Raw genomic sequence first — 25075 nt, 5'->3', positions numbered from 1 at the left:
AGGAAGGAGAGTGGTAACAGGAAAGAAGGAGGGGTGGGCTGGATAATCTGGAAATAATGGTAGACAACTGCTGTTATAAACTTGGAGATGTGACTGGTGCGATTTCATAGCAAGAAATAGAAGCACCCCCAGAGCACAGTATGTGTTTTGGTGACTAAAGACCTCAAAGAGTCAGTAGGAGACACCTGAAGGGCAGCTGTACCTTGTAAATCTCTCCTCGGAATTATGCTCCAGCCGCTTTCCCTACACACTAATGTCAGTTCTTTAATGTCTACCATATTTTTTTTTAAGATGGGGCTTTAAAACGAAGTTTAGATGTTGAGTCCTTCCCTGTCTTTCTAAGTGTCCCTGGTATATGTATGGCTTTCTGAACCCCTTAGCTGATGTGCATACAGAAGGGACAGCTAGAGAGCAGTGAGACGGGCTCTAAGTCTTAACCCTAGGCAGTATGAACTGACTGTATCAGTGACAAATGGTCAGGATTCACAGAGGGCCTGCCCATGTTTTAATTAGCATCTTAAAAGTTTTGAACTAGATCAGTTGAGTGTATTTTTATCTGTAAATTATAATATTATGGCTTGCTTGGATCCTTTTTTCAAGGTGAATTTATTAATGATTTAAATAAAAGTATGTTTATAGAAGGCTGTGTAATGTTTCCTTTATTTTTGTTTTAAAGTTGTGGTTAAGATAGACTTCTGCTTCTCTGCTGACAGTGCCACATAATACTCCTTTATTTTAAAATATTCCAGATACATTCTTACTTGATTTCTTAGCAGACCATATGTATTAAGTGACAAATGTTCTTAGAATGTATGTTCTCTGTATTTTGAAGCGAGAAAATCTCATTTTAAAACTGTCATGTCTGTTTAACTAGGTGTGCTCTATCTTTTCACAGTTCTTTAGCACAATCAAATTGTGTTTCTCTCTCTCTTTCTTTTTTAAGGGTCTGAAGAGCCCTCCGGAGAGCCTCAATGATCTCGGTGCCTTTGAGAGCCTTCGGGTCCCTGGAAAGGTATTGATCTACATGTGTGGTTGACTTTTCACTTCCCCAAGAACAGACTTTCTGCCCCTGGGTACTAATTGCTTCTCTGAAGCTCTGCTTCCCACAGCAGGTGGTTGCTGTGATAAGCTAGGTGATTTTTTTTGCTTTCATTGTGCGAGGCTGTAGTATAATTCACCAGTAAAGCAAAAACTGCGAAGTTAATAAAGGTAGGGTTTATTATATCAAATTCTTGGTTTGACAGCAGATACACACACACACACACACACACACACACACACACACACACACACACATTAAACTTACCTTTCTGCTGTAATTTGAAAATGTCAAGTAGAATAATTTATTACTGACTTTTTAATGCTGGAGCACTCTGAGCCCCAAAGTGTATTTAATTATGTTTTTCCTTTGGGCAGGGAATTTTGATAAACAAGTGAGACCCAACTTATTCTAAGTCTGATATACTTCAGATTTTAATCCCGTAATATTCATGCGAGCAACTCAGTTTACAAGTTTAATGCATGCCACTTGCAAGCTAGCTGGCTTTCCCCTGGAGACCAGTCAGCCATTGTTAACCCTGCTGTCACTGGTTGTGGGCTGCTGCTGCTGCTGAGAGCTGGTGTGAATCACAGCTCTGCAACAGATAAAGGCTTTCAGATAATTTTAATTTGAGGATCATGGTGGGGGGTGGGATTTGCCTTTAAAAAAAAAAAAAAAAAACAGCTAGGGACTAAGCCCAGTGCAGTGCTTCAGATTTAGTGAAAGCAGTTTTTAAAAATGAAAAATACTAATTTGAAATGAGTATTTAAGAATAACCCTTTCAATTACTATAAAAGTAGTTTATGTGAGGCACAGAAAACAGTCCCTACAAAAATATTCCATGCTTACTAGGCATGCCTACCCGGCATCCCTTCTGTAGCTGAGCTAACCCTCCAGTCCACGAACATCATAATGAAAAGAACTCTCATTTTTCTGTGTCTGGCATCCCCACCCAAGAAGTTTTTTTTTTTTTTTTCTAGAAGTTTCTTTTACATATTTTCATACATTTTTATTTTATTATATGTGGTTATATAAAGGCATTTTCATACAACTTTAAAATGTACTTTGATCACATCTCTATACACCATTACCTGTTCGCTCTGAGCCCTCAGCCTCCTTAGTAGTCCCTTTTGTCATCCAGATTGTTTAGCTTCTGCTTTCATTTCATTTGTATGCACCTGATTTTATGTATTTATAGCATCTAGGACCTGTAAATGGGAGAGAATATACAATGATTGTCTTTGAGACCGAGTTACCTTGCTTAATATGATGATTATGTCTGTATTTCTGTAAATTACATAATGGCCAGAGAAAATTCTATTATGTATACAAAGCACATTTCTTTCCTTCATTCCTCCTGGTTGGAAACCTCTGCTGGTTTCCTAGCTTAGCTACAGTGAGTACTGTTGCAGTGAGCACTGGTGTGCCGTGCATGGCCTGGTTGCCAGGAGTCTTATGGGCAAATGCACAGGAACTGTACAAGGGATGCCATGGATGGCCAGTGTTTCGTTAATTATGGGTGGCCTGGTTTCCATTCCCAGCAGCAGTTCACGTCCTTGTTGGCATATGTGCTGTTTCCTTAATACAGGATTTTTCTTGCTCAATTATCTGGGGTTCTTCACACCCCAGCATCAGTTCCCTTCTCCTTCAGACACTTTGACCAGTGAAGGAAGTTTTATGCTTACTGCTTAATCTTAATGTGAGTTCAGACCCAAGTATAGTATCTCCATATAATAAAATACTAATAATCCTTTTGCATGAAGTAGTTCAGACAAAGACTTAGGCATTTCACACACACACACACACACACACACACACACACACACACACACACACAAAATCTTATTAAATTTGGATGTGGTACAGTTAGGAAATAAGGACTAACCATCCATCCTAACGGATAAATAGTTGTCTTTATGTGATGAAGAAAAAAGATGATTATACATCATGGACACATTTTTTTTTATTGGATATTTTATTTACATTTCAGATGCCATCCTCTTTCCCCATTTCCCCTCCCTAGAAAACCCCTATCCCATGCCCCCTTTTCCTTTTTGCTTTTATACTTTTATACAATTTAAAAAAAAAAATGTTAATCAAAAGCTTTATTCTACAGAGTGAGTTCCAGGACAGCTAGGGCTACACAGAAAAACCCTGTCTCGGGGGGGGAAAAAAAAAAAAGAAAGAAAAAAAAAAGCTTTATAAGTTTGGTAATGCTCAATCAGAGGTGTAACCCATTACCCAACCTAGATATATAAACTATCTTTGACTGGTGGAGACACGTGAACATCTGCCTCCATGCCCCCCCCCCTTTCTCTCTCTCATCACTTAGCTTCTTCTCTCCTTCTTCTCCTCTCCTTACTCCTTCTCTTCCTCTCACCTTAGCTCCTCCTACATATCACTTTTCCTGTTAAAACTTTTCTCTTAAAATACAATTAGAGCATAATTATACCAATTTGTACCAGTGAGGTACAAGATAGACCTAATACCCAGTCCATCATTTTGTTGACTAACCAGAACCTCTGTCATCTCTCCTAACTAAAACACTTAGTTCTGAACCTGGCTTTTTTCTTGGCTTTAGAATGAATGTCAGCTGAAAACCATCCACTCAAATCTTTTCTCTCAAAGTAAATAGCCAGGATTGGCTATGAGACTATATGTTTTCAACCCTGTCAGAAATACAGAATGACTGAGTTAACTGAAATTATGGGAAGCACAAAGCATAGCTTCTAAAACTTTGCCAATTTATAGATACCGCTGAACACCTGGACACTCCCTATACTACAAAACTTTGGAGCATCTGATCTTCAGCCTTCTGGCCCAGGATCATCTGACAGACCTTAGTGGTGCAGAATTATTAAGGGCTGATTACTCTGTCTAGGCAGATATAATCAGTTGACTATTCTGCAAGTGTGTCCTTTTCTGGACAGTAATTTGTCTGTAGATGGAAAGAGGCAATTCTTGCCTAGTGGCTGTCTCACCACAACTGGAGTAACTCCAAAGATGCTCAGTTTCTTCTTAGAATCCAAGACAGGAAGCTGTCAGGAGCAGACAGGTCTCTAATCAAAATGAACATTAATACAGAAATGTTTGTAATGTCAATTCTGTGGACTTCTGACGTTTTGAAAACCAACTATCCATGTAAGGTAATCTGGACTGTTGTCTGTTAACTTCTCTCAGCTATTTCTAAATAAAATATAGAAAACACCCTAGCAATAAACTCCAAGCCATGAATTTGCTATAGGCCCTTAACTCACAGGCTAGCCATCTCAAATTAGTTAAGAACGTTAAAGGACTGAGTCTAAGCCTTGTATTCCTAAACACAAATATATTCTCATAGGCTATGAGAGTATCAATATTCACTTCACTTTTATATCAATAAGAAGCTCGTACCAATGGAAACCTTAAATTTGAAATCAAAGTAAATTTTGTACCATTTAAGAAATTATAACTTCATCTTGATAACAATTATACATATTTCTACCAATAGGTTATGGCTATGAAATAAATCCTAGCTAATCCTCCCTGTTCCAACAGAACCACTATTTTTCCCTAGAAAGACAGCTCAATATTAACCACCTTAGTCCTCAAGCCCAGGGCATAGGGGCGCTGACTCTTCATTAACTTCTTCAAGCTGATTATGGAAGTTGAGATGTTAGAAGAGGGGCGGGAGGAAGAGTAACTTGATAAGCCTCTGACGCTGTGTCTTCACTGCATCATGGACATATCTTAAATTTGATTGTATTACATATTTTAAAATCAGTGTCAGGTTGATGAGTGAATTTCATTAAAAATACATGAATTTCATAAAGGAATGGTCTGTTGTCTTTAAACCCTAAGACTTGATGTTTTTTGTGATAGTGGTGGCAGTGGATTTATGTATAGTTCTTATGGACTCTTACTGTGTTTCTTTCAGATATCTGGCCATGGGTAGAGTGTACAGTCTGGGGGTCACAAAATCAGCAAGTAATTGTGGTCCAGGGGAACGTTATGTCTAAGCGTTGGTCTTCTGGGCACATGCTGAGGAGTTTCTAGTTTGTAAAGTAATTAATGGGAAGTGATGCTTGTGTGCTAAGCTGCAGCTAGCCTTGTGATCAGAACACCTCCCCGAAGCCTCATGTCTGTCTGTTCTCTGCTTACTGGCAGCATCACAGGAACTGGGGGCTGTAGGGCTGCTGCCATCTCTGCAAGTGGCTCTACACACACAAGAGCCACACAGTCCAGGGTGATGATGCTCCAGTTGGTAGACTTGAGTTTGATGGGAATCAGGCTCACAGTCACTACTGAGTGTGACAGCTAAGAGCCCTGGGACTGCTTGCACAGTGGGGCAGAGCATGCATATATAAAATATATAAAATGATTTTTATACTGTTGCCTTAAAATTAACATGTGGAGCTTAGTGCTTAATCACTTAAAATTTGCTGTCTTCAAAAACTGATTCTAAGTTTTTCAGACTAGTGAAAGCATTTATAAAAATGGAAAATGCTAATTTGAAATGAGTCTTTTAAAATAACCCTTTTTTACTATAAAAGTAGTATATGAGATGCACAGAAAATATTCTAGAATTATTTTACAAATTCTAGAAAAATATTATAAAAGTCCCCCGGCATTGTGAAGGGTGACGTTTTCTTCTCGTAGTGTCCCTGTGACTTTTCAGTAACAATTTTGAACATTGCCCGTGTGCTGTAGAACTGACAGCACTGCAGTGGAAAGGCAAGGATGTCCCCCAAGCTGAAGCCTTGTTCCTGTTACAATCACATGACCTTGAAGGACAGAGCTGACAGATAACCTCAGCCAGGCTGCGCTGCTTTCTCTGAAGTGTGCCCTCCTGCTGCTGTTCCACAGGGCTGTGGGCGCTGAAGATGATTTCGAAACTTGGATTATGAATTCAGTAATCTCTCTGTTGCGTGGAAAATACAGTATATTTATTACTAGGGTTGAAGTTATTTGGTGATGGGTTAAGATAAATATGTGCTTTTTTATTTTACTTAAGTAATTTAAATGCTGTGAAGAAACATTTAAATACTTCTACTTAACGCCATCAGCACACGTATCAGCGTATAGGTAGAACATTGAAAATAATCCTTCTGTTCCAGATTGAGCTCGTTCTTTTTTTTTTCTTTTTAATGCTGTAACATTCTGAACCTCAAAGTATATCTAATTATATTTTTCCTTCAGGTAGAGAATTTGAAAAGACAAATGAAACCCACCTTACATTGTCTGATATTTTTTAATCCCCTAAAATTCACTCAAACATCTCAGTTTACAAGTTTAATGCATGAATACTTTTCTCCTTTTTTTTTTTTGTCATAATATATTTCTAGTTGGAAGAAGGAACTGTCAAATTTAAGAAAGAATTGGATTAGCTTGAGTTGCGATATACTGGAAGGCTCTAGAATAAAGGCTAGTGTGTGTAGGAGAGGATTGTTAGGCTGGATCATACCGGGGTTAGTTAGGTTAAAAATGATAAATATTTGCAAATTCTATGCTAGTTCAGCTCCTGTAAGGGAGAGGCAGTGGAGAGGAACTGGAGAACGGTGTGTCGAGCTCTCTGATGAGCCCGAGGCCGAGGGTCTTGCCTATGATGAGCCCGAGGCCGAGGGTCTTGCCTATCTTTAATTTTCTAATTGTATTTTTTGAGACTTTGTAAGTGCTAAGGGAGAGGGGGAAAACTTTGGACATCATCCTCATGGTGCTGGAGAGCAAGGTTCAGGAGCAGGTGCACTCGGAGCAGGGGCCTCCAGAGGCTGGTTAGGAAACGTGCCGGGATCTGGACTGGTTTGTTACCCAGGGGTGAAGGCTTGGCTGCTGATTAAGGAGATACATACGTGAGGTGGAGAAACGGAAAAGCCGTGGGTTTGAGGGACGTTTAAAAAGCAGAATCCAAGATTCAGTTTCCTAGGTATGAACAGGGAAAGCCGGAGAAGCACTGAGGCCGGAGGGGCTGTGATGCTTCTCTCAGCGTAGACCGTGTTTTTTTCTAAGCGGCTCTAAAAGACCGTGAGAGCTGAAGAGAAACAGACAAGGCGTGCGCTGCACTTTTCTGTGAGTCCCTGAATGCGCTGTGCCTCTCTCCAGTGTTAGCATCTCTAGTGGCAGACAGTCTGGGATTCATCGGAGCTGAGCATTATTTTTAAAGAGAGCTTAAACATTTTAAGGTTTCCAATGCCATCATCTCCAATGTTTTTTATACAGTAAATTTATAAAAATATTATAAAGTCCTAGACTTGGATTTACATTTTAACCGTACAAGAAATTGATACAAATATTTGGCAAGGGGTCAAAAAAGAAATCTGTTTGATTTTTGTGATTTTTTTAAAAGTATATCAATGTAATACATTTGTATGGTTGAAATCAGTTTTTATGCGTTACTTACTTTTTTTCATAAAGTGATTAAAAATGCTTTTATTACCTAATCTTATTTCAAGTTTGGATTAAAATAGTCATACTTTAATAGCCTTGCACAGGCGCTCTTAAATCTTTTACCTTCTTTCAAATTGTAATGTAACCAGTACTCCACTAGATGGCACTGAAAACCTGATGAAAACAGGGTAGGCATTTACAGCCTGCTTTACTTAAAGTACAGAAACAAACTGAGGAAGCTGCTCCATTTCATAGATTATTATTGTTGTTCTCATGGGAATATAGGAAATGTACCATTTCTCCACGTAATCAGACATATGGCAGTTCATTATAATCTTATGTGGTGCATGGTTTTAGGGTATCTGAGATCTGAAAATAGGTTTTGAATCGTTTCATCTGGAAGCAGATCAACCCTGTATCTATCTGTTCAGTGATTTATGACTTTCATAATACTGATCAAATATTGAAAACCATATATGTTTTCCTGTTCACTCTTTATATATAGATTTTGGCGACTAAATTTATTAATTTTTTGCTTTCAATTAGGACTCTAACAGGACGTTAGCTTTCTGAAACTGCTACAGTTGTGTCATTTCTGCCTTGTTGTTTGGACTATTGAAAGGATGCTAACAGTTAAAACACAAGGCAAGAAAAAAAACGGGAAATGTATGCTTAGAGGAACAAAATCTCTCCTTGTCATCCTTCCAACACACACACTCAGTCAGTCAGTCTGTCTGTCTGTCTGTCTGTCTGTCTGTCTCTGTCTCTGTCTCAGCATCTGCCATCTAGGTAAAGAATCAAGCGTGTGTAAATTGTGATCTAATATGGAAAGGGATGTTTAGATTCCAGTATTTATTCTATTAATTTTCTACAGAGTTTTGATCATGACCTATGAACTGAGGAATTTATGTCAATTTACATTATATAATTAGTTTGAATAAAGATCTAAAATTGAATAAGGTGTTGTGTATGCTGACTTTAATTGTGAGGGGAGTAGATACAACTAGTTACTTATGGACTAAGTTTTTGGTTCAATCATATGGAGTTTTGGATAATTTGAAAATAGTACCTAAATGGAAAACTCGGTTTTTTTTTTTTTTTTCTTTTTCCTTAAACACAGATGAATTCTCTAAGAAATGACCCTGTGGTATGGAATTGCTTTTTGATGTGATCCTTTGGTTCCTTAGGAACCATAAATATCTTGGAAATGTTCTCCTCAGTATCCTTCATTTGAGGGCTTGCTTTGTTTTATGGATTTGAATCCCCATAAAACCTTTGGTTTTTATGTTGAGATAAGAAGTAGCCCGGCTAAAGCAGAAATATTGACTGAGATATCTGTTAGGAATCTCTTTCTTCATTTCTCACACAGCTACATTTGCAGTGTACATTTGGTGTTTGTTCATGTAGCTTTATCTGCTTCCGAGATAATCAAATGGAGAAGCAGCTAGGTGGTGATGTATTCAACCTGCGTGTGAGGGGGAAACAGGCTCCAAACATCAAGTAACGGTTCCCTGTCAGGCTGCTCAAATAATCCAGCCTGCTTTTTTCTGTTAATAAAATACTGAACATTGACGCTTACTTTTGATACAGTGTCTGGCACAATGGCATATGTTATTTACTTTAATTAGAGGAAAACATAATTCTAACGCCTATACATGTATGCTCGTACATATGCGTGGTTTTCAAAGTCTCAGTTGTTGCCTTGCATCTTATTGCTTCCTGGTGAGCATGCAGTGTTACCTCTTTCTTTCTTTCTTTTTTTTTTTTCCCTCAAATTAAATTTTTTCTTTATTGCTTGATCCTGCAGCACGATTTCATAATTGCATTTTGTTCTGGTCCTCACTTTAAACTTGAATTTCTATCTGTTCTTGTCTTCCGAATGCCTCCTTCTTCCCTGGGGTTGAGAGCACTTGTGCGTTGGTCTTTTGTCTCCTTTCTTCCCTCTGTTCTGCTGGCCTCGCTGTTTATTTGTTCCTCAGGCTCTTTAGTCGCTGCTTGAGGGCAATGCTGAATTTTACTCAGCCCGGCTGTGCCGGGGAGGAGAGTTTTGCATGTGGAGAATAAAACCAGCGATTGTTCTATGTAGCTCCACTGACTGATGGAGGGACGGCAGCGGAGCCTGTGAAGCAGGCCGGCGAGCTCCTGATGGCACTGTGGGCCGGGCAGATTTGTTCTTTTGCTTTCTCGGCTTTCGTTTCCTCTGTCTGCAGTTAAATCCACGACTTGAATTGTTTCTTTCCAGCTTTAATTATGAGATGTACTGATGTACATTTTCTGTATTTTAGTGGTTGACAGTTAAGTTTTGTTGCATTTTATAGCCTTGACTTGTTGACAAATTAGTTTTGAATTTTCACATTTTAAGAGCATTTATACTACACTAATCTTAATACTCATTTAATTATACTCTATAAACCATAAGCCTTACTATAAAATAAATCTTTAAATACTTCATTAATAAGATGACTGTTGGCAAGACTGAACATTTAATTCTAGTCGCACCTGAACTGTCTCATTACTATAACCTCCTTTTTCCTAACACATTTTAATATGCCATAAAGGGTTTTATTTGGATCTAGTTTTTTCTTTTTGCCTTAAATTTTTTTGTAGGGAGTCTTTTGTTCATTTTGTATGTAAAATATCTCATACTTATAAATTACCCTGTTGATTCTGTTTTAGATACAGAATTGCATATTTTTGTACATCTCTAATGCTAGGAAGTGAGTTTTTTAACTCTAGCAAAATTATGTAGCAGTTATATTAAAGTATGCAATGTAGTTGCTTGTGTTTATTTTTCTCATTTACATACATAAAATACTCACCTAATATTTTTGTTATTTCTCATTAATAGAATCATTATGAGTTTATGGACCATGCTGTTTACCAAAACTGTTTTTGTTTTATATTCCTTTTGACTATCACTCACAGTTGAATTATAGATTGGCCTGTAATTATTCCTGGAGCGCTGTGGTTCTTGGCACTGCAGACCATCACGATGCTCTGTGACTGAGCAGGCAGCCTGCCGAGGAAACGTGTAGGGAGTAGTGAGGTGGAGACAGCCTGGCAGGCTGCACATGCTGCGGGCTGGACATGCGGTGGCTGCACATACTGCGGGCTGCACATGCAGCGGCTGCAAGAGACAGTCTCTTCTGAGCATTTAGAATGAGCTCAGAGGTGCACTTCATAGAGAAGTCACTAGATGGGCTGGAAGGAGGGCTGTTTTATTGGGACGCAGTGATGTATTAGGGGATCTGGTTCCGGTAGAGTGTTAATGGGAGAAAGACCACTGACCCAAATTGTCAAGGCCAAACTAATTAAAGCAAGCAATTGATTAAAGCAAGCTTTTTTTATTTGTGTACACAAGCTGCCTCTTCCTAAGGTGGGGATTGAGAGGTCAGCCTTGGGTATGAGGAAGACAAGGGTTTTGTTTTTTTGATTTTGTTTTGTTTTTTTTTTTCTCCTAAATAAAGGATTTGGTGGACAGAATAGGTAGGTTACCGGAACAGAACATAAACATAACAAGTTAGCTAAGAGGGCCTCCTGAAACAGAGACATGATTACAAGGTAGTTGTGACAACAGGTAGTCATAGCAGCGTAGCCATAACAACCCTTTTGAAACAAAGTTAGGGTTGCAAGATGGTTATTAACTTTTGAAACAAAGATATGATTGCCGTTCCTGGAACAGGCAGTAGGGAACCATTTGTAGTTAAGGTGACAGGGAGGGTATAGCCCCCTCCTTCAGAAACAGGTTTAATCATAAACAGGAATTCACTTAGCTTGTCTTTATTGTAAGATGGCCTTGAAGCCTAAGATTGAGGCATGCTCTTGTTTAGTGGTCCTCCACTGTCTTCTGTGGTTTTTCCTGCCTTGCTCCATTTTATCCCTGCGTTTCATTTAGGATTGTTGTATTAGAGTATGAAGTACTCCATGTTGGTTCTTTGTGCTCTCTGATGTTGACTGAAGAGATCTCTAGGAAGGAATGGCATCTGACCTTTGTGTGCTTACACAGATTGTACTGTTTTTATAAACTTATCATATTTTCGAAATCTACATTTGTGAGATATTTTAAAGTGAAATCACATTTTCCCTTTGGCAATTTTAATAACTTTAAAGCAGATGAAAAAATAGGTTTGAAAGGGCTAAATCAGATTTCCAGGGTTGTAAGATGCGACTGAAGCCGGAGTGTCTCTGCCCTCAGGTCAGTCCGCCTGTCCTGAGCTGCGGGAGAGCAGCGCATGCTGTCTGTGCTGCTGTGTGCTAGCTGGACCCTGAAGATCGTTGCAGGCCTTTGAGTGTTTGGACTTAGCTACAAATAATAGTTTCCATTATTACTGATTTAGTAATGTTCAGCATTTCTTTTTGAATGGTACCAACTGCATTTATTTGTTTGAAACTTGTATTTTAGATGCCAGTGTCTTTTTAAGGGAGGGAGGTTTACCAGGAAACTGAGTTTACCAGAGCTCTCTCTCTAGTTCATCCTTCTCACTTTATATGTGCACTGAATGAGGTGCAGATCTCTTCCACAGGTGGTGTGGACTTCACCACCCGCTCAAGTTGAGCACCTACTGTCCATGGTGCTAAGTGGGTTAGAGGTGCAGATACCTCCCCCTCCCATCTCCTGCTACTACAGAAATGCCTTCTCATTGTGACGATGGGAGGGGTTTTGTTTTTGGTTTTGTTTTTTGTTCTGTTGGTGTTGGTGGTGGGGTTTTGTTGTTCTCATTGTTTGTGTGTGCTCGCGTGCGTGTTTTCAGGTGCATGGACATGGTCACTTGGTTGTGGTCCAGAGGCCAGACTTTGATGTCATTCTTCAGGAGCTCTTCCCCATATTTTTGAGCCTATATTTCTCACTTGGCCCTGGACTTTAGGCTGGGTGAGACAGCCAGGGAGCCCAAGAACCAGCCTGTCTCTACCTCTCCATTGCTGAGGTTACTGGTGCAAACCCAAACCTGTAGGTTCTGGGAATTAAACTCAACTTCCTGGGCTTATGAAGAAAACATGTTAGCAACTGAGCTATTCCCAGGCCCAGGGTACTGAAGTTCTTGCTATACTCGTGGTGTTTTTGTTTTTGCCCTTTTCTGTTAGAGTATTTTGTAAATTTACTTTGGTGTACAGGTTTGATTTTATTTTTATGCTTGTGTTTTCTTGTTGAAAACTTTAAAATTCAAATGCTACATTGTTCTTTTACGTTTTCAACATAGTATTCTGACACTTTTAGCTTGAATTTACAATAGTAGTTAATTCTGTGGTTTATAATTTTAATAATACAATGTATGGTTAAAAGATATCCAAGCAAGTTATTTTTCAATAAATAAAATACCCACAATAAGTCATAGACCATCACTCTGTGTTGTTTAATTGGCCGATAAGTTGTGTGATAACTTTGTTATTAATTTAGTGATGATTTGAGCTGATGAGATGGCTCAGTGGATGAAGGTGTTTGCCACCAACGCTCACATGAGTTAGAGCTCTGAGACCCACATGGTAGAGAGAGGGAACCAGCTCCTGAACAGGGTCCTGTCTTGCCTCTGTCCACCGTACGTAGTCCCCCCTCCAAACAAACAAGGAGATAAACAGCGATGCTTGATTAAAATGTTTGCTAAGCATTACACTAATGATTGCAAGGATTTTAAATAACTGCTTCTTTTTTGTACTTCAACGTATTTGCCACTAACTTTGAAGAGTGGAATGACTATGCTGTTACTGTTTGTAACAGCTGAGGGGCTCTTGGCAGTTGATAGCTCTTGGGAGAAGGAGCATTTGTTTTTCTTAAGAGTGTAGCACAAGCTGGATGGAAGGCTGCCCGCACATCTAAGAATATTTGTACAGCACCAATTGAACGTGATGGGTTTAAGACATAAAGAGATTGCAAAGTTGGGCAGATGAGTAAGAATTCTATGGATCTGGGAGGAGCTGGGAGGGCAACGAATAGGATTGATGCACACTGTATGGAATTCTCAAAGAACTAATTTAAAATAACGTCATTGTTTTGCTGTTGTTGTCTGAGACGGGGTCTTTGGTTTTTCTTAGACAGAGCCTTACTGAATAGCTCACGCTGTCCTTAACCTCAAGAGCCTCCCGCCTCAGCCTTCCCAATTTTGGGATTATAGGTATATGTACCATACCTGTCTTCTTAGCTTAGTATTATCACAGTTCCAATGCTGACTGTGACCCAGGGATCATTGAGATGGTATTTTGTTATGTGTGGTCAGACAGATTTTAGAATATTATTGACAGGATAAAATGTGAGTCTTTGCTGTGTGCTTATGATAGATTTAGGTAGTTACTTGCATGTAAATTAAACATGTAAAATTTTTTAACCTTCCTCTCACACAAGCAGTTAAATACAATCTGATTTTTTTCCTTCCTTCAGTTGAAAAGCAGTCTTTTAGTGTTTGTCTATTTTCTAGTTTTCTGGTTTCTAATTAGTTGGTGTTCTTGGTCAGAATGGCTCACAAAAGGTATGTGGTTGGAGATACAAGATCATTTGTTTTTATGCAGATGGAATCTTAACAGTTATATATGCTATAATTAAGACTTTATTTTTTTTTTTTTATCTTTTTATTTTTTAAGGAGGAATTCAGGGAACTCCGAGAACAGCCAAGCGACCCTCAAGCTGAACAAGAGCTAATTAATAGTATTGAGCAAGTCTATTTTTCTGCGGACCCGTTTGACGTTGTTAGATATGAGCTGGAGGTAAAGGGAACTTTGATTAAGACACAGCTGAAGCCCGTTTCTCAGTGCATGTGAATGAATTTGTGAGATCTCAAGTCTGGAGGGAACTAATATTTTTTTTTTAATAACACTAAGAGGTCTGTGATTATCACAATGTGAACGTAATGAACTGTCAGCCCACGTTATTAAGTGCACCTTCAGAGTACTGGTAACAGAAGCACTTCTGTGCTTTTGGTATTTAATTGCTTCTATGCAGCGTGTTGCCACACTGCTTCTCACTTACTTTCATATTACCAAAATATGTTAAAAAATGCTAACTAAACTAAAATAAAAATTTAATTATTTAAAATTTAAAACAAATGCTTAGAAAAGCTTTGTAGGACTTTTTGTTTGACTGTAGATGTGCAGACTGATTTCATATTCCTACATTTAAGTGACCCTCCCACCCCAGCCTCCTTTATAGCCAGGATTACAACCATGCCACTCCAGGCTTGGCTAGAGTACTGACGCTTGATCGTGAATCTGTATTGTGCTGGGAAGCCTTCTGTACAAAACTGTCTAAGTGCTGACAGTAACAGATATCTAGGGACTCCTATGAAGAGTCAGAAGAGCAAAGTGAGCTTTAAGCTTGGGATCTCTTTCCTCATTTTCACAGTCCATGTGCCTTTTGCTGTTTCTTCATGGTGACTTAATTTAAAGTGTTGCCTGTCACCATAATATTTAGTTTATTTATAATATTCCCGAGGGGAAAAATCTTCATTGAAATGTCTTATAATAAGGTTACAGGTAAAATATAGGATCCACATTAGAGTCTTTTCTTTTTGTCTCCTACCTGAAATCTTTAAACTCTCTCCCTGATGATGCCAGGTGGCCCAGTGAGTCTGGGTCTCTGGAGCCAAAGTAGCAGCTATGGGTGTAGCAAGGCTGGACAAGGTTGGAAGCCAAGGATTGTGTAAACCAGATGCCTAGGCTTGTGTGACTGGAGCTGAGTGAAAGACGCTGTACAGAAGCATCAGAGGACAGTGGGATGGGCAGCGCCACATGTGCACTCTAGCCAATTAGAAGGGTTCTGGGAGTCAGATCAAATCCAACACGTTTATTCTTCATTTATAATTGTTTTGTTATAGAAGCTTCCTCCTGTTCTCAATCTGCAAGAGTTAGAGGAGTACAGAGACAAATTAAAGCAACAACAAGCTGCAGTAAGTAAAAGCATTTCTTTCTGGTAAAACTGTACATGAAAACAGAGATGTAGTGTTCACAGAGAAATCACACACACACATCCTGTTGTTTATCCCGACTCAGACAGTCCGTTTGTAATGTCTCACGCCTCTACGTTTGTCTTGCTGTTGCTTTGGCAGGTTTCCTTCTAGGGATCAAGGTTCTCTCAGGTTCCTAGATGTGACCAAAGAGCTTAGAGCAGGTGTCCCAACCTTCTAATACTGGGATGCTTTAATACAGTTCCTCATGGTGTAGTGACCCCCAGATACTTTATAAATGTAGTTTTGCTACTGTTAAGAATTAGAGTGTAGATGTGGGATGTGTGACCCTTGTGAAAGGGTTGTTCTTCTCTAAAGGGGTCGTGGCCCACAGGTTGAGACTCGCTGACTTGGAGCTTGCTTCTGAGCACCTGTAGGCTCCTGCAGTGGTGGGTGTGATGTTCCTACCCAGGATTTTGTAGTAGAGCCTTTCTTAATCTCACAGTAAAAGTCACACAGCTGAAATATTTGGAAAGAAAATGTAGACCTGAGATTCAGAAAGTCACAGTTGTCACTACTTAATGTGACGATGGGCAGCTTGTTGAGCTTCAGTTCCTCTTGTACTTGCAAGATGATAGGTGTACCCACATTTCTTTCAGCGCTATGAAGTTCTGCAATTCTGTATTTCCTTTGTGTGAGGCAAAACTTAAGTTTATGAAATTCACTGGAAGATTAGGTATCCTAATGTGGTCTTGCTAATTATCTTAAGATAGAGGAGCGTTAGTAAGAAGTGTGTTTGGGTTTAACACGTGATTATTACTAACGTATCTACAAGTTAAGGAGATGAGTTTCTCTGTTCTGCTACACACAGGGGACTGCTAGGAGGTCTTGTGGGAAGGATGGTAATGGTGTGGCCATGCGGACGACAGTAACTACACCATCAGTTTCTTTTTGAAGTCATGTGACTCTGATAGGCTCTGTGTGCACATGACATACGTCTCCATGTGGCACATTTTGTGATGTAAAGCTAGAGCTTCCTCTTCCTGATTTCATTCTCTTATGGCTCCTACATGACACTTTCTTGTGGGGATTATGTTATCTAAATTAAGCTATTGTTAGTCTTGGAGAATCTTTAGGATTCTTAAAACAATATTGAGGATTAACTTGGAGTTTTCTTCACTAACTGATCTAAAGCTATTTAAAGCTAGATTGTCTTAACTTAAGCGAAAAACTTCATAGATAAAAACAGTATAGAAAATAATTTACATAATTTCAAAGATGTATGCAGGTTAAACAAACATAAAAGAGTTAATGCAGTCATTTATTATGTTTAATACAGCAGTTCTCAGCATGTGGGTTGTGACCCCTTTGGCAAACTTCTATCTCCAAAAATATTTGAATTACAATTCATAACAGTAGCAAAATTACAGATATAAAGTAGCAATGAAAATAATTTTATAGTTAGGGATTGCCACAGCAGAAGGAACTGTCTTAAGGGGTCACAGCATTAGAAAGGTTGAGAACTACTGGTTTAATTTTTGTTCTCATTTGGCTTGGGGAAGGGGAACTAACTGTGTACCTCATTAAATGCTTCCCCGGCTTAGCTTGGTGCTAGACGTCGTGTGTGGTTAAAAGGCCCCTAAAGCTTAAGAGCCTTGTGTTCACAATCATTGTAATATTAATCTGTGCACATTAATATTATTCACAGAGTTGAAGAACAAGCCTTACCCAGTTCATAGCCTTCCAACCAACCAACAAACACAAAACAAACCAACAAGAAGACCTGTGTATTTTTAGCTTTTCAAGTAGGGACTGAGTGACTTGCTTGTTTTCTTACATGGTGCAAGCAGTTTCTTTTCCCCATATATTAATTACCTGTATAAATTCAGTTAACTAAATTTTGCCTTAAGACTTTCATTCAACTTTCCAAATCAGATCCTTTGTCCTTAAAGATGGTTATACTTCTCTTTCTGTTTGTTAAAACAGGTAAGGAAGCACATATCCCTCCCATTCATATGACCATTTATTAGAGTTTCTAGTAGGGTTGGTCTATGCTAATTTATATTAACTTCCTAGGGAAATGTTACAGGATGATCATTCCATAGAAGTTAGCACGGGCGACTTGTATTACTGTCTGAAGTTTGAAATAAATAGTATAGTGGCAAGCATGAGGCTTTTTCATTATTGTGTTTGATTGTATGTTCTTATAGGTCTCTAGAAAAGTGGCAGATTTGATTCTTGAAAAACAGCCTGCTTATGTAAAGGTAAGATGCTCCTTGCTACTTGTTGTAGTAAAACTTAAGGCTTGCTGTGTGACTTATTTGAAATTTAAGATATTAACTATTACCCTTTTCGCTGTAGTGTGTGCATGTGTATGTATGTGTGTATATGTATATTTGTGACATTTTTACCAAATTAAAGAACTAATGAAAATTGCTTTCATGAGCTCTGTGACAAATGTATAGATTAGTAATTCAGCAGTTTGAGTCATTGTAAAAGTATATTGCTATTGGAACCAAATCTACAGCTGGATCTCTGTCCTCACCAGAAACAAAGAGCTGTAGATTGGAGAGATGTCTCAGTGAGTAAGAATGCATGAGTCTGGATCCTAGTACTCATGTAAACAGTTGGGTATGTTTTATGTGTGTGTGTGTGTGCCCCAGGGCTGTATATTTAGAGATAGAAGGATCACTGGAGCTTGCTGGCCAGTCTCAGTGAGAGACCCTGTCCAAAAGGAACAAGACAGAGCGGTAGAGCAAGATACCCAGTATCCTCTGGCCTCCGTATGCTACACAGGTCTCATAGTGCACACTGAAGTGGGGCCAGGAGAAAAGCATTCAAGATTCATGGAAACCCCTTAGTGAACAGAAATCAGATTTGTCATATCCTTAATTAGTTTGTAAACTTAATTAGTTATCAATTGATGTATTATTGGTATGTATTCCTGCCTGAAATAGATTGGGTTTAGGTTTCCTTACAAACAGTAGTAAATATTTTGTCATCTGTCATTGTGGAAATGAATTGGAAGTAGATATTTTAAATTACTTTTCATGCAATATACTAACAGTTTTCAAGTTTAAGTATCTTTGTTACTAGTTTGTTTTCAAAGCCAGCTTTTATTTAGTCTTTGCTAGAATGTCATCTGAGTAGGAAGAAAGTAAACAACTGAGACAATAGTCTGTATCTGCTCTTCCCGTAGGAGCTTGAAAGAGTTACATCACTGCAGACAGGTCTTCAGTTGGCTGCTGTTATCTGCACAAATGGGAGGAGGTATTGCTTTCCATGACTTTGCTCCCTAGGCTCAAACTATTTCAAGAGCTACTGTGAGATCTGCCATTGATACTGTGTCTGTAATGTGTAGAGTACTTTTCAGTAAGCAGACATATCTAAAAATTGCACCAGAAAGGCATGTGTCATGTCCCCACAGATCTCCTTGCACACTATTGTAGTGAAGAACCAGTGAGTCCCCCTTCTCTTCTTTCTGTTACAGGTTATTTTTGTCATATAGAAACAGATGATTGAGAAAAAGAAACAACAAACACTACATAATGGAGTGCCAGTTTTTTAATTACTAGATCTACAAATAATAATTTATTTATTTTGTGAACTTTTGTACTGTTTTGAGATGCCTATTTATTTGTGTATGTGTATGTATGCATGCATGTATATGTTTATTTTATTTATTTATATTATTATTATTTTACTTATTCACTTCACATCCCACTCACTGCCCACCTTCTGGTTACCCCCTCCCATAATCCTTCCCCAACTTGTCCTACCTCCTTCTTCTCTGAGACAATGGTGGTCCCTTGTATATCCCCCTGACCCTGACACTTCAAGTCTCTGTGAGGCTAGGCACATCCTCTTCCACTGAGACCAGACAAGGCAGTCCAACTAGAAAACATATCCCATAGACAGGCAACAGCTTTTGGGATAGCCCCTGCTTCAGTGTTTCAGGACCCACGTGAAGACCAAGCTACACATCTTGGTAGCTTTGTAGCTGGGACTGGGTTACTTCACTCAGGATAATATTTTCAAGATGCCTGTTCTTAATCTCTGTACTTTGCGTGCCATGGGCCATGAGCAGTTGGCTTCAGTCCACCACCATGTGTGAGCGATAGATGCTTCTCCTTTCAGTAACCGAGGTCTCTGGCTCATTGCTTACGTAGCTGTCACTTTCTCACGCTGTTGTTCACGTCCACAGACACTTGAATGTTGCCAAGGAAGGTTTTACTCAGGCTAGCTTAGGCCTTCTTGCAAATCAAAGGAAGCGTCAGTTGCTGATTGGACTTCTGAAGTCACTGAGAACCATAAAAACATTGGTATGTATGAGTCACTTTTTCAAAATTAAAAATTGCAGACGAGATGGTTCAGCAGTTAAAAGCTCAAACTGCTCAACTAGGAGCCCTGGGTTCAGTTTCCAGCATCTACTTCAGGTGGCTTACCCCGCCTGTGACACTAGCCCATGTAGCCTCGAGCCTCGAGCTTAGTGGGCACCTGCACTCACATGCTCTTACCTCCTACGACTGCAGACACACAATTTAAAACAATGAAAATAATCCTCTGCTACAGGGTCCCTCCATGTATATTCTTTAGTTGGTGGTTTAGTCCCTGGGAGCTTGGGGGTGGGGGAGCGCAGGGAGGGGGAGTCTGGTTGGTTGGTATTGTTGTTCTTCTTATGGGGTTGCAAACCCCTTCAGCTCCTTCCCCTAATTCCTCCATGGGGACTGGGTGTACAGTCCAATGGTTGGCTGCAATCATTCGCTTCTGTATTTGTCAGGCTCTGAAAGAACCTCTCAGGAGACAGCTATATCAGGGCTCCTGTCAGCAAGCACTTCTTGGAATCAGCAATAGTGACTGGGTTTGGTGGCTACATATGGGATGGATCCCCAGGTGGGGCAGTCTCTGGATGGCCTTTTCTTCAGTCTCTGCTCCAGTCTTCATCCCTGTATTTCCTTTAGACTGGAGCAGTTCTGGGTTAAAAATTTTTGAGAAGGTTGGTTGGCCCCATTCCTCACCAGGGGCCATGTCTAACCTCTAGATACGGTCTTGACAGATTTCAGCGTAGGGGAATGGTAGGTAGGGCAGTGAGGCAGGAGTGGGTAGGTGGTTGGGGCAGCACCCTCATAGCAGTGGGGTTGGGGTGGGATGGAGGTTTACAGAGGGGACACCGGGAAGGGGGATAACATTTGAAATGTAAATACATAGAATAACCAATTTTAAAGAAGCAATGAGATAATGATGAAATATAACTAAATAAACAGATAAGTAAGTCTAAAAATAAATAAATAAATAAAATCAAATAAAATCAAATCACAGACTTCTAGGAGATTAACAATGAAATACAACAAAATAAAATAAAAACCAGCATGTCAAAGTTGGGCAAGCCAAGCCAAGAGATAAATAGAAGGGCCTCAAGATACGACCCAAGAATGAGAACCCACTCATTTACACATTCACAAGTTCCGTAAAATTACTAAACTGAAAGTTGTAGTCTAGATGTACAAAGTGCCCGATGCAGACCCCTGTAGGCCCCCTGTGCACGGGGGAGGAACAGGAAAGTGTACAGGGAAGGGAAACTCCATGTAAATTACATTGTATGAGAAAAGCATAAAATTAAAAAAAAATCTTAAAAATATAAAAGTCATTTTTGTAATTGAAACAGATTTGACTTTTTTTTTTCAGCAAAGAACCGACGTGCGCTTAAGTGAAATGCTGGAGGTCAGTGGCCATACTGTAAATTTCTCGATGCTAAATTAATGTGACAAGGAAAAATCACAGAGGACAAACTTCTGATCTGTGGTTTTCTTTGATTGATATCCACTATAAGGAGAATATTTAACAGGAAAGGTACTAAGCCTTTTCTGTCAACATATATTTCATTTGGAAAATGAACTTTGATGGGAAAAACATTTATTTTGTAGTAGTATTTGCATGCTGGCTTTAGGCTTTTGATTGTGTCCAAACAATCAAATTAAATTTCCCAATTAACATATAGAAGTTATTTGTGGAATGGGTACTATTTTCTTTATATTCGGTATCTCATACAGTAATTTGTTTCCTGAACTAGCCATCTGCGTTCTTTGATATTTTTTGTTGTACTGGGTTTTACTAATGCATAATGACATATTAAATATTATAGGAAATTTATACTTAATCTCCTTGGGGTAGGTGCTTTGTCATTATCTTAGCATCCGTAGTGTTTGAATGATTTCCGTTGGATTTAAATTCAAGCATAAGGAAATGTTTTTGAAGTGTTTTGTATAACCAGTGTTACCCTGTACCATAACTGATAGCGTCTGAGGCTCTATTGGAAATATTCATTTGAAATTAAATCACTGTTTGGGTAACAAGATGTTCTTAAGTTACTGAGTTAGTTACTTACTGTGACAGAATCCCCAGGAAAATAAACTAACAGAAGGAAGATCGCCTCAAGCTTTCAATTCACGGTCACTGGGTCTGCTGGGTGTTAGCCTGTGACAGAGGACCTGGCGGGTAACACCACTTCCCTCACCTCTCTCATCTAGGAAGGGAAGAGGGAAAAAGTGGAGGAGCGGAGGAGGGGCCTCAGTCCTCCTCAGGGCACATCCACAGCGACCTTAGGGATCCTTCTAGAAGTCTGCATTGCAGTCTGCTCACCAAGCCTGTCACTTGGGTTTTTTTAGGGGGAGGGGTTGTGGGGGGGGGGGAGACAGTTTTAAGCTATGCAGTTATCAATATTTGTTCAGAAATATTTATTGATCGTGTGGTAGTAAATCAGTTCAAACTCACAGTGAACAGCATGCAGACTTTTGACACATTTTATAGAAGCATTACAAGAAGATACTATAACTGCTAGAGAGAAGCTCCCTGGGAGGAGTTCTGTCCTGTAAGTCACACTGGCAGGCTCAGTGCCAGGACTGTGGCACAGCCTTTTCTCCTCGCATATTTTAGGCCTGAGGTTAGTCGCCTCTTTTTTTTTGCCTGCTTTGTTACTTGTCAGTCATTAGTATTCTAATCTTTGTTTCAGAGATACATTGTTAGCCTGTGAAACGACAGCAGTGTATTTCTGTCAGGCTTTCTAAGAACTTGCTTCTTTCTAGTCTGACGGCTTTCCTTCTGTCTTAAGGAAGAGGACTATCCAGGAGCTATTCAGTTGTGCCTGGAATGTCAGAAGGCTGCCAGCACTTTTAAACACTACAGCTGTATAAGGTATGGCAGTATATACATTTTAACCCGGTTCAGTTTTTATTTAGGAATATGATGTCACTAAGCATTGAGGCTTACCATGAACTTGTTGCTTTAACGTTTCATGTTTGTGTTCCTAAACGGGCACTGCAGTGGAATAATCAACGGCTGTAAGGTGTGGCAGGCACATGCTTTCCCATCCAGCCTCTTCAAACTCTTTCCTGTTCTTTCCGGTCTCCGTGATGCCATTTTTATATAATAATATTTAATTATAGGTGAGAATAAACCTGCTCCCATCTTCCTTGCGTCTCTTGGGGACTGTTGCTCATTGTAGGAACATTGAAGTATTATTGCAGCTGTAGTAAAGGTCTAGTTGGTTCAAGTTGTTGGTTTTCTGGAGAATTTAAACATTATTTCATTTAATATAGTAGTGTTTATGGTATTTAATGATTGTGTTTCATCTTTTGTTTAAAAGAGATGTTTAAAAATACACACTACTAAACTGGCTGCCGTTATTCACTGTCATTATTAAAAAGCTCAACAACAGCATTTACAGGAAAGTAGATTATCCAGGTGAATACAGAACTACCTCCAGGATGTTAACTGCGCGCAGGAGCTCCCTTTCTCCCTTTTCTCTCCACTCAGTTTTAATATTTTTCCCTTGCTGGGAAGTGAACCCAGGGCCTTGTGAAGATCCTTGGAAACTTCTGACATGTTTTGAGTTCTGAAAAAACAGAGTATTCATTTAGTCTATTTTTTTTTTTTTTTTTTTTTTTCTGGTACTTTGTCATGGTGGTAATAACTTGGCTTTGGAAGTTAAATTATTCAAACCGCTAAAAAAAAAAAAAAATTATTCAGACCGCTGTGCATTTTCTAACTGTTTATATCAGGACATGGGGAGCCACACGCAGTATAGTCAGTACAAACCCTTGGTGTGTCCTTACCTGGGGCAGCAAGAATTAGTACTGGAAACGCAAGGCTCATGCACTGGAAGCACTGATCTCACTCTCCTCCAGGGGTCACCTTTGGGGGTCTCCTATGAGAACCTGAAGGAGAATGGGGGTAGGAGGTGAGTTAGGCCAAAGTAAAAGAGTCAGGGGTGAGAAATTCCTACACCATGAGTGAAACCTTAGCTTTGGAGATGCTAGGAAAATGAGTCCTGAGAATATCTGTTGGATTTACAGCAACGAAGAAGTTACGGCCAACCATTCTGGGGTCAGATTTAGGGAGTGTTGGCTGAAATGTGGATGTAAAATGAGGAACTTTTGTGAAAAAACATGGAATTAAGAAAAGAGGGACTTGAATATTTGAAACTTGATGGAAAAGAGTGAGAAATGGAAAGTAAAATAGAACATAAAATGCCAAGAGTTTGCAAGGGTTGACTTTGCAAAGGTCACTGTCGATTACAGCAGGGAGAATGAATATAGAATTTGGTGGCAGGAAATTGAGGAAGCTGCTTAACTGTGTTGAAACTATACTTTCCATTAATTAAAAGTTCTGTTTTAGTTATGCTAAAGTAAATGTCTCATATAATAAGATTTGGCTGTAAAATGTCTGAAAGTCAGTCAGATTTGGGCCTTTTACATTTATCAGGAAGTTCCCAAGAGCTTTTGTATTAATGAATGTTTTGATACAAGGAGTAGGTGTTATCAGACATGAAATTGAAAGTGATCTGAATGATGATATAAATTAATAATTGCTTTATTTTAGATGATGCTGTGTTTAAATAGCATGTATAGTTTGTGTCCATGAATGAGGGTGGTGTGAGGTGAGGCTTGTCTTTCTCTAGAGATGGGTAAGGTTTGCCATAGGTGCATTGGTGTGTCTCAGGAAAGCTGTGGTAACATGCGCTCATCTGAGGATCCCTAAGTAAATTGCTGGCTGGAGCTAGTGTATACCATGTGACTTATGTAAAGGTGCAGCATTGGCTGGGGCCAGGGCCCCTCTGGCTTGTAGTAGCACAGTTGGCTCTGGCCTGCCTAGCTCTGCCACTTCCCCATTTCCTGTTGTCTCTTTATGGCACACCTTGTTCCTGCTTATTTTTTCCTTTAAAAAAATTACTTACTTTTGAGGATGATTTATACTTTTATGTATTAAGTTATGTATTTATGGAGTATGAAGTGATATTATGATTTTCCTAAATAGTATGAAATGATAAAAATCAAGCCAGTTAACCTACTGTGACGTCAGACACTTGATTTTCTGTGATAAGAACATTTGAGTTTTATTTTTACAGCAATATTGAAATAAACCATTCTTGGTTACTTGGAGCATTCAGTGTTTTGTGCAGCAGATCTCTAAAATGCAGAACTTGCTATGTTACTTGCATCCTGTGTTTTGTGTCTTCCAATGATCCTGGGAATTCCCAGTTTTTACACCAGAGTATCAGTGAAAAACAATTTGACACTCTGCTAATCTTAGGAGTATTTAATTTAAAATTGAATCTCCACATTTAGATTTTCAGTACTGTTTATCTTTCATTCTTGTTGAGTACTAGAGAATCATTAATATTTTCTTTGTAATTATTTATTCACCTGCCTACTTCTGCTACCTACCTACCTACCTATCCATCTATATCTATCATCTATCTGTCTGTCTGTCTGCCTGTCTGTCTGTCTATCTATCCATCCATCCATCA

At 39.2% G+C, this 25075-nt stretch overlaps 1 protein-coding gene across 3 annotated transcripts in view; it reads left to right on the top strand.

Moving 5' to 3' along the window:
• Vps50 (VPS50 subunit of EARP/GARPII complex) overlaps positions 1-25075 on the top strand; it is a 104537-nt gene that overhangs the window by 5682 nt on the left and 73780 nt on the right. For 2 of the 3 annotated variants that reach the window (XM_034519305.2, XM_076913062.1), the window contains exons 2-9: positions 944-1012; positions 13973-14095; positions 15202-15273; positions 17481-17534; positions 18470-18540; positions 19475-19592; positions 20956-20991; positions 22379-22461. In XM_034519305.2, the coding sequence (XP_034375196.1) occupies positions 944-1012; positions 13973-14095; positions 15202-15273; positions 17481-17534; positions 18470-18540; positions 19475-19592; positions 20956-20991; positions 22379-22461 (626 nt within the window). The remainder of the gene's footprint in view (positions 1-943; positions 1013-13972; positions 14096-15201; positions 15274-17480; positions 17535-18469; positions 18541-19474; positions 19593-20955; positions 20992-22378; positions 22462-25075) is intronic. The other variant, XM_034519306.2, reaches the window with a different exon arrangement.

Source organism: Arvicanthis niloticus, chromosome 15 (assembly GCF_011762505.2).
Source record: "Arvicanthis niloticus isolate mArvNil1 chromosome 15, mArvNil1.pat.X, whole genome shotgun sequence".
NCBI lineage: Eukaryota > Metazoa > Chordata > Mammalia > Rodentia > Muridae > Arvicanthis > Arvicanthis niloticus.
The sequence above is the reverse complement of the archived record's forward strand: the minus strand, read 5'-3'. Positions and strand labels throughout refer to the sequence as shown.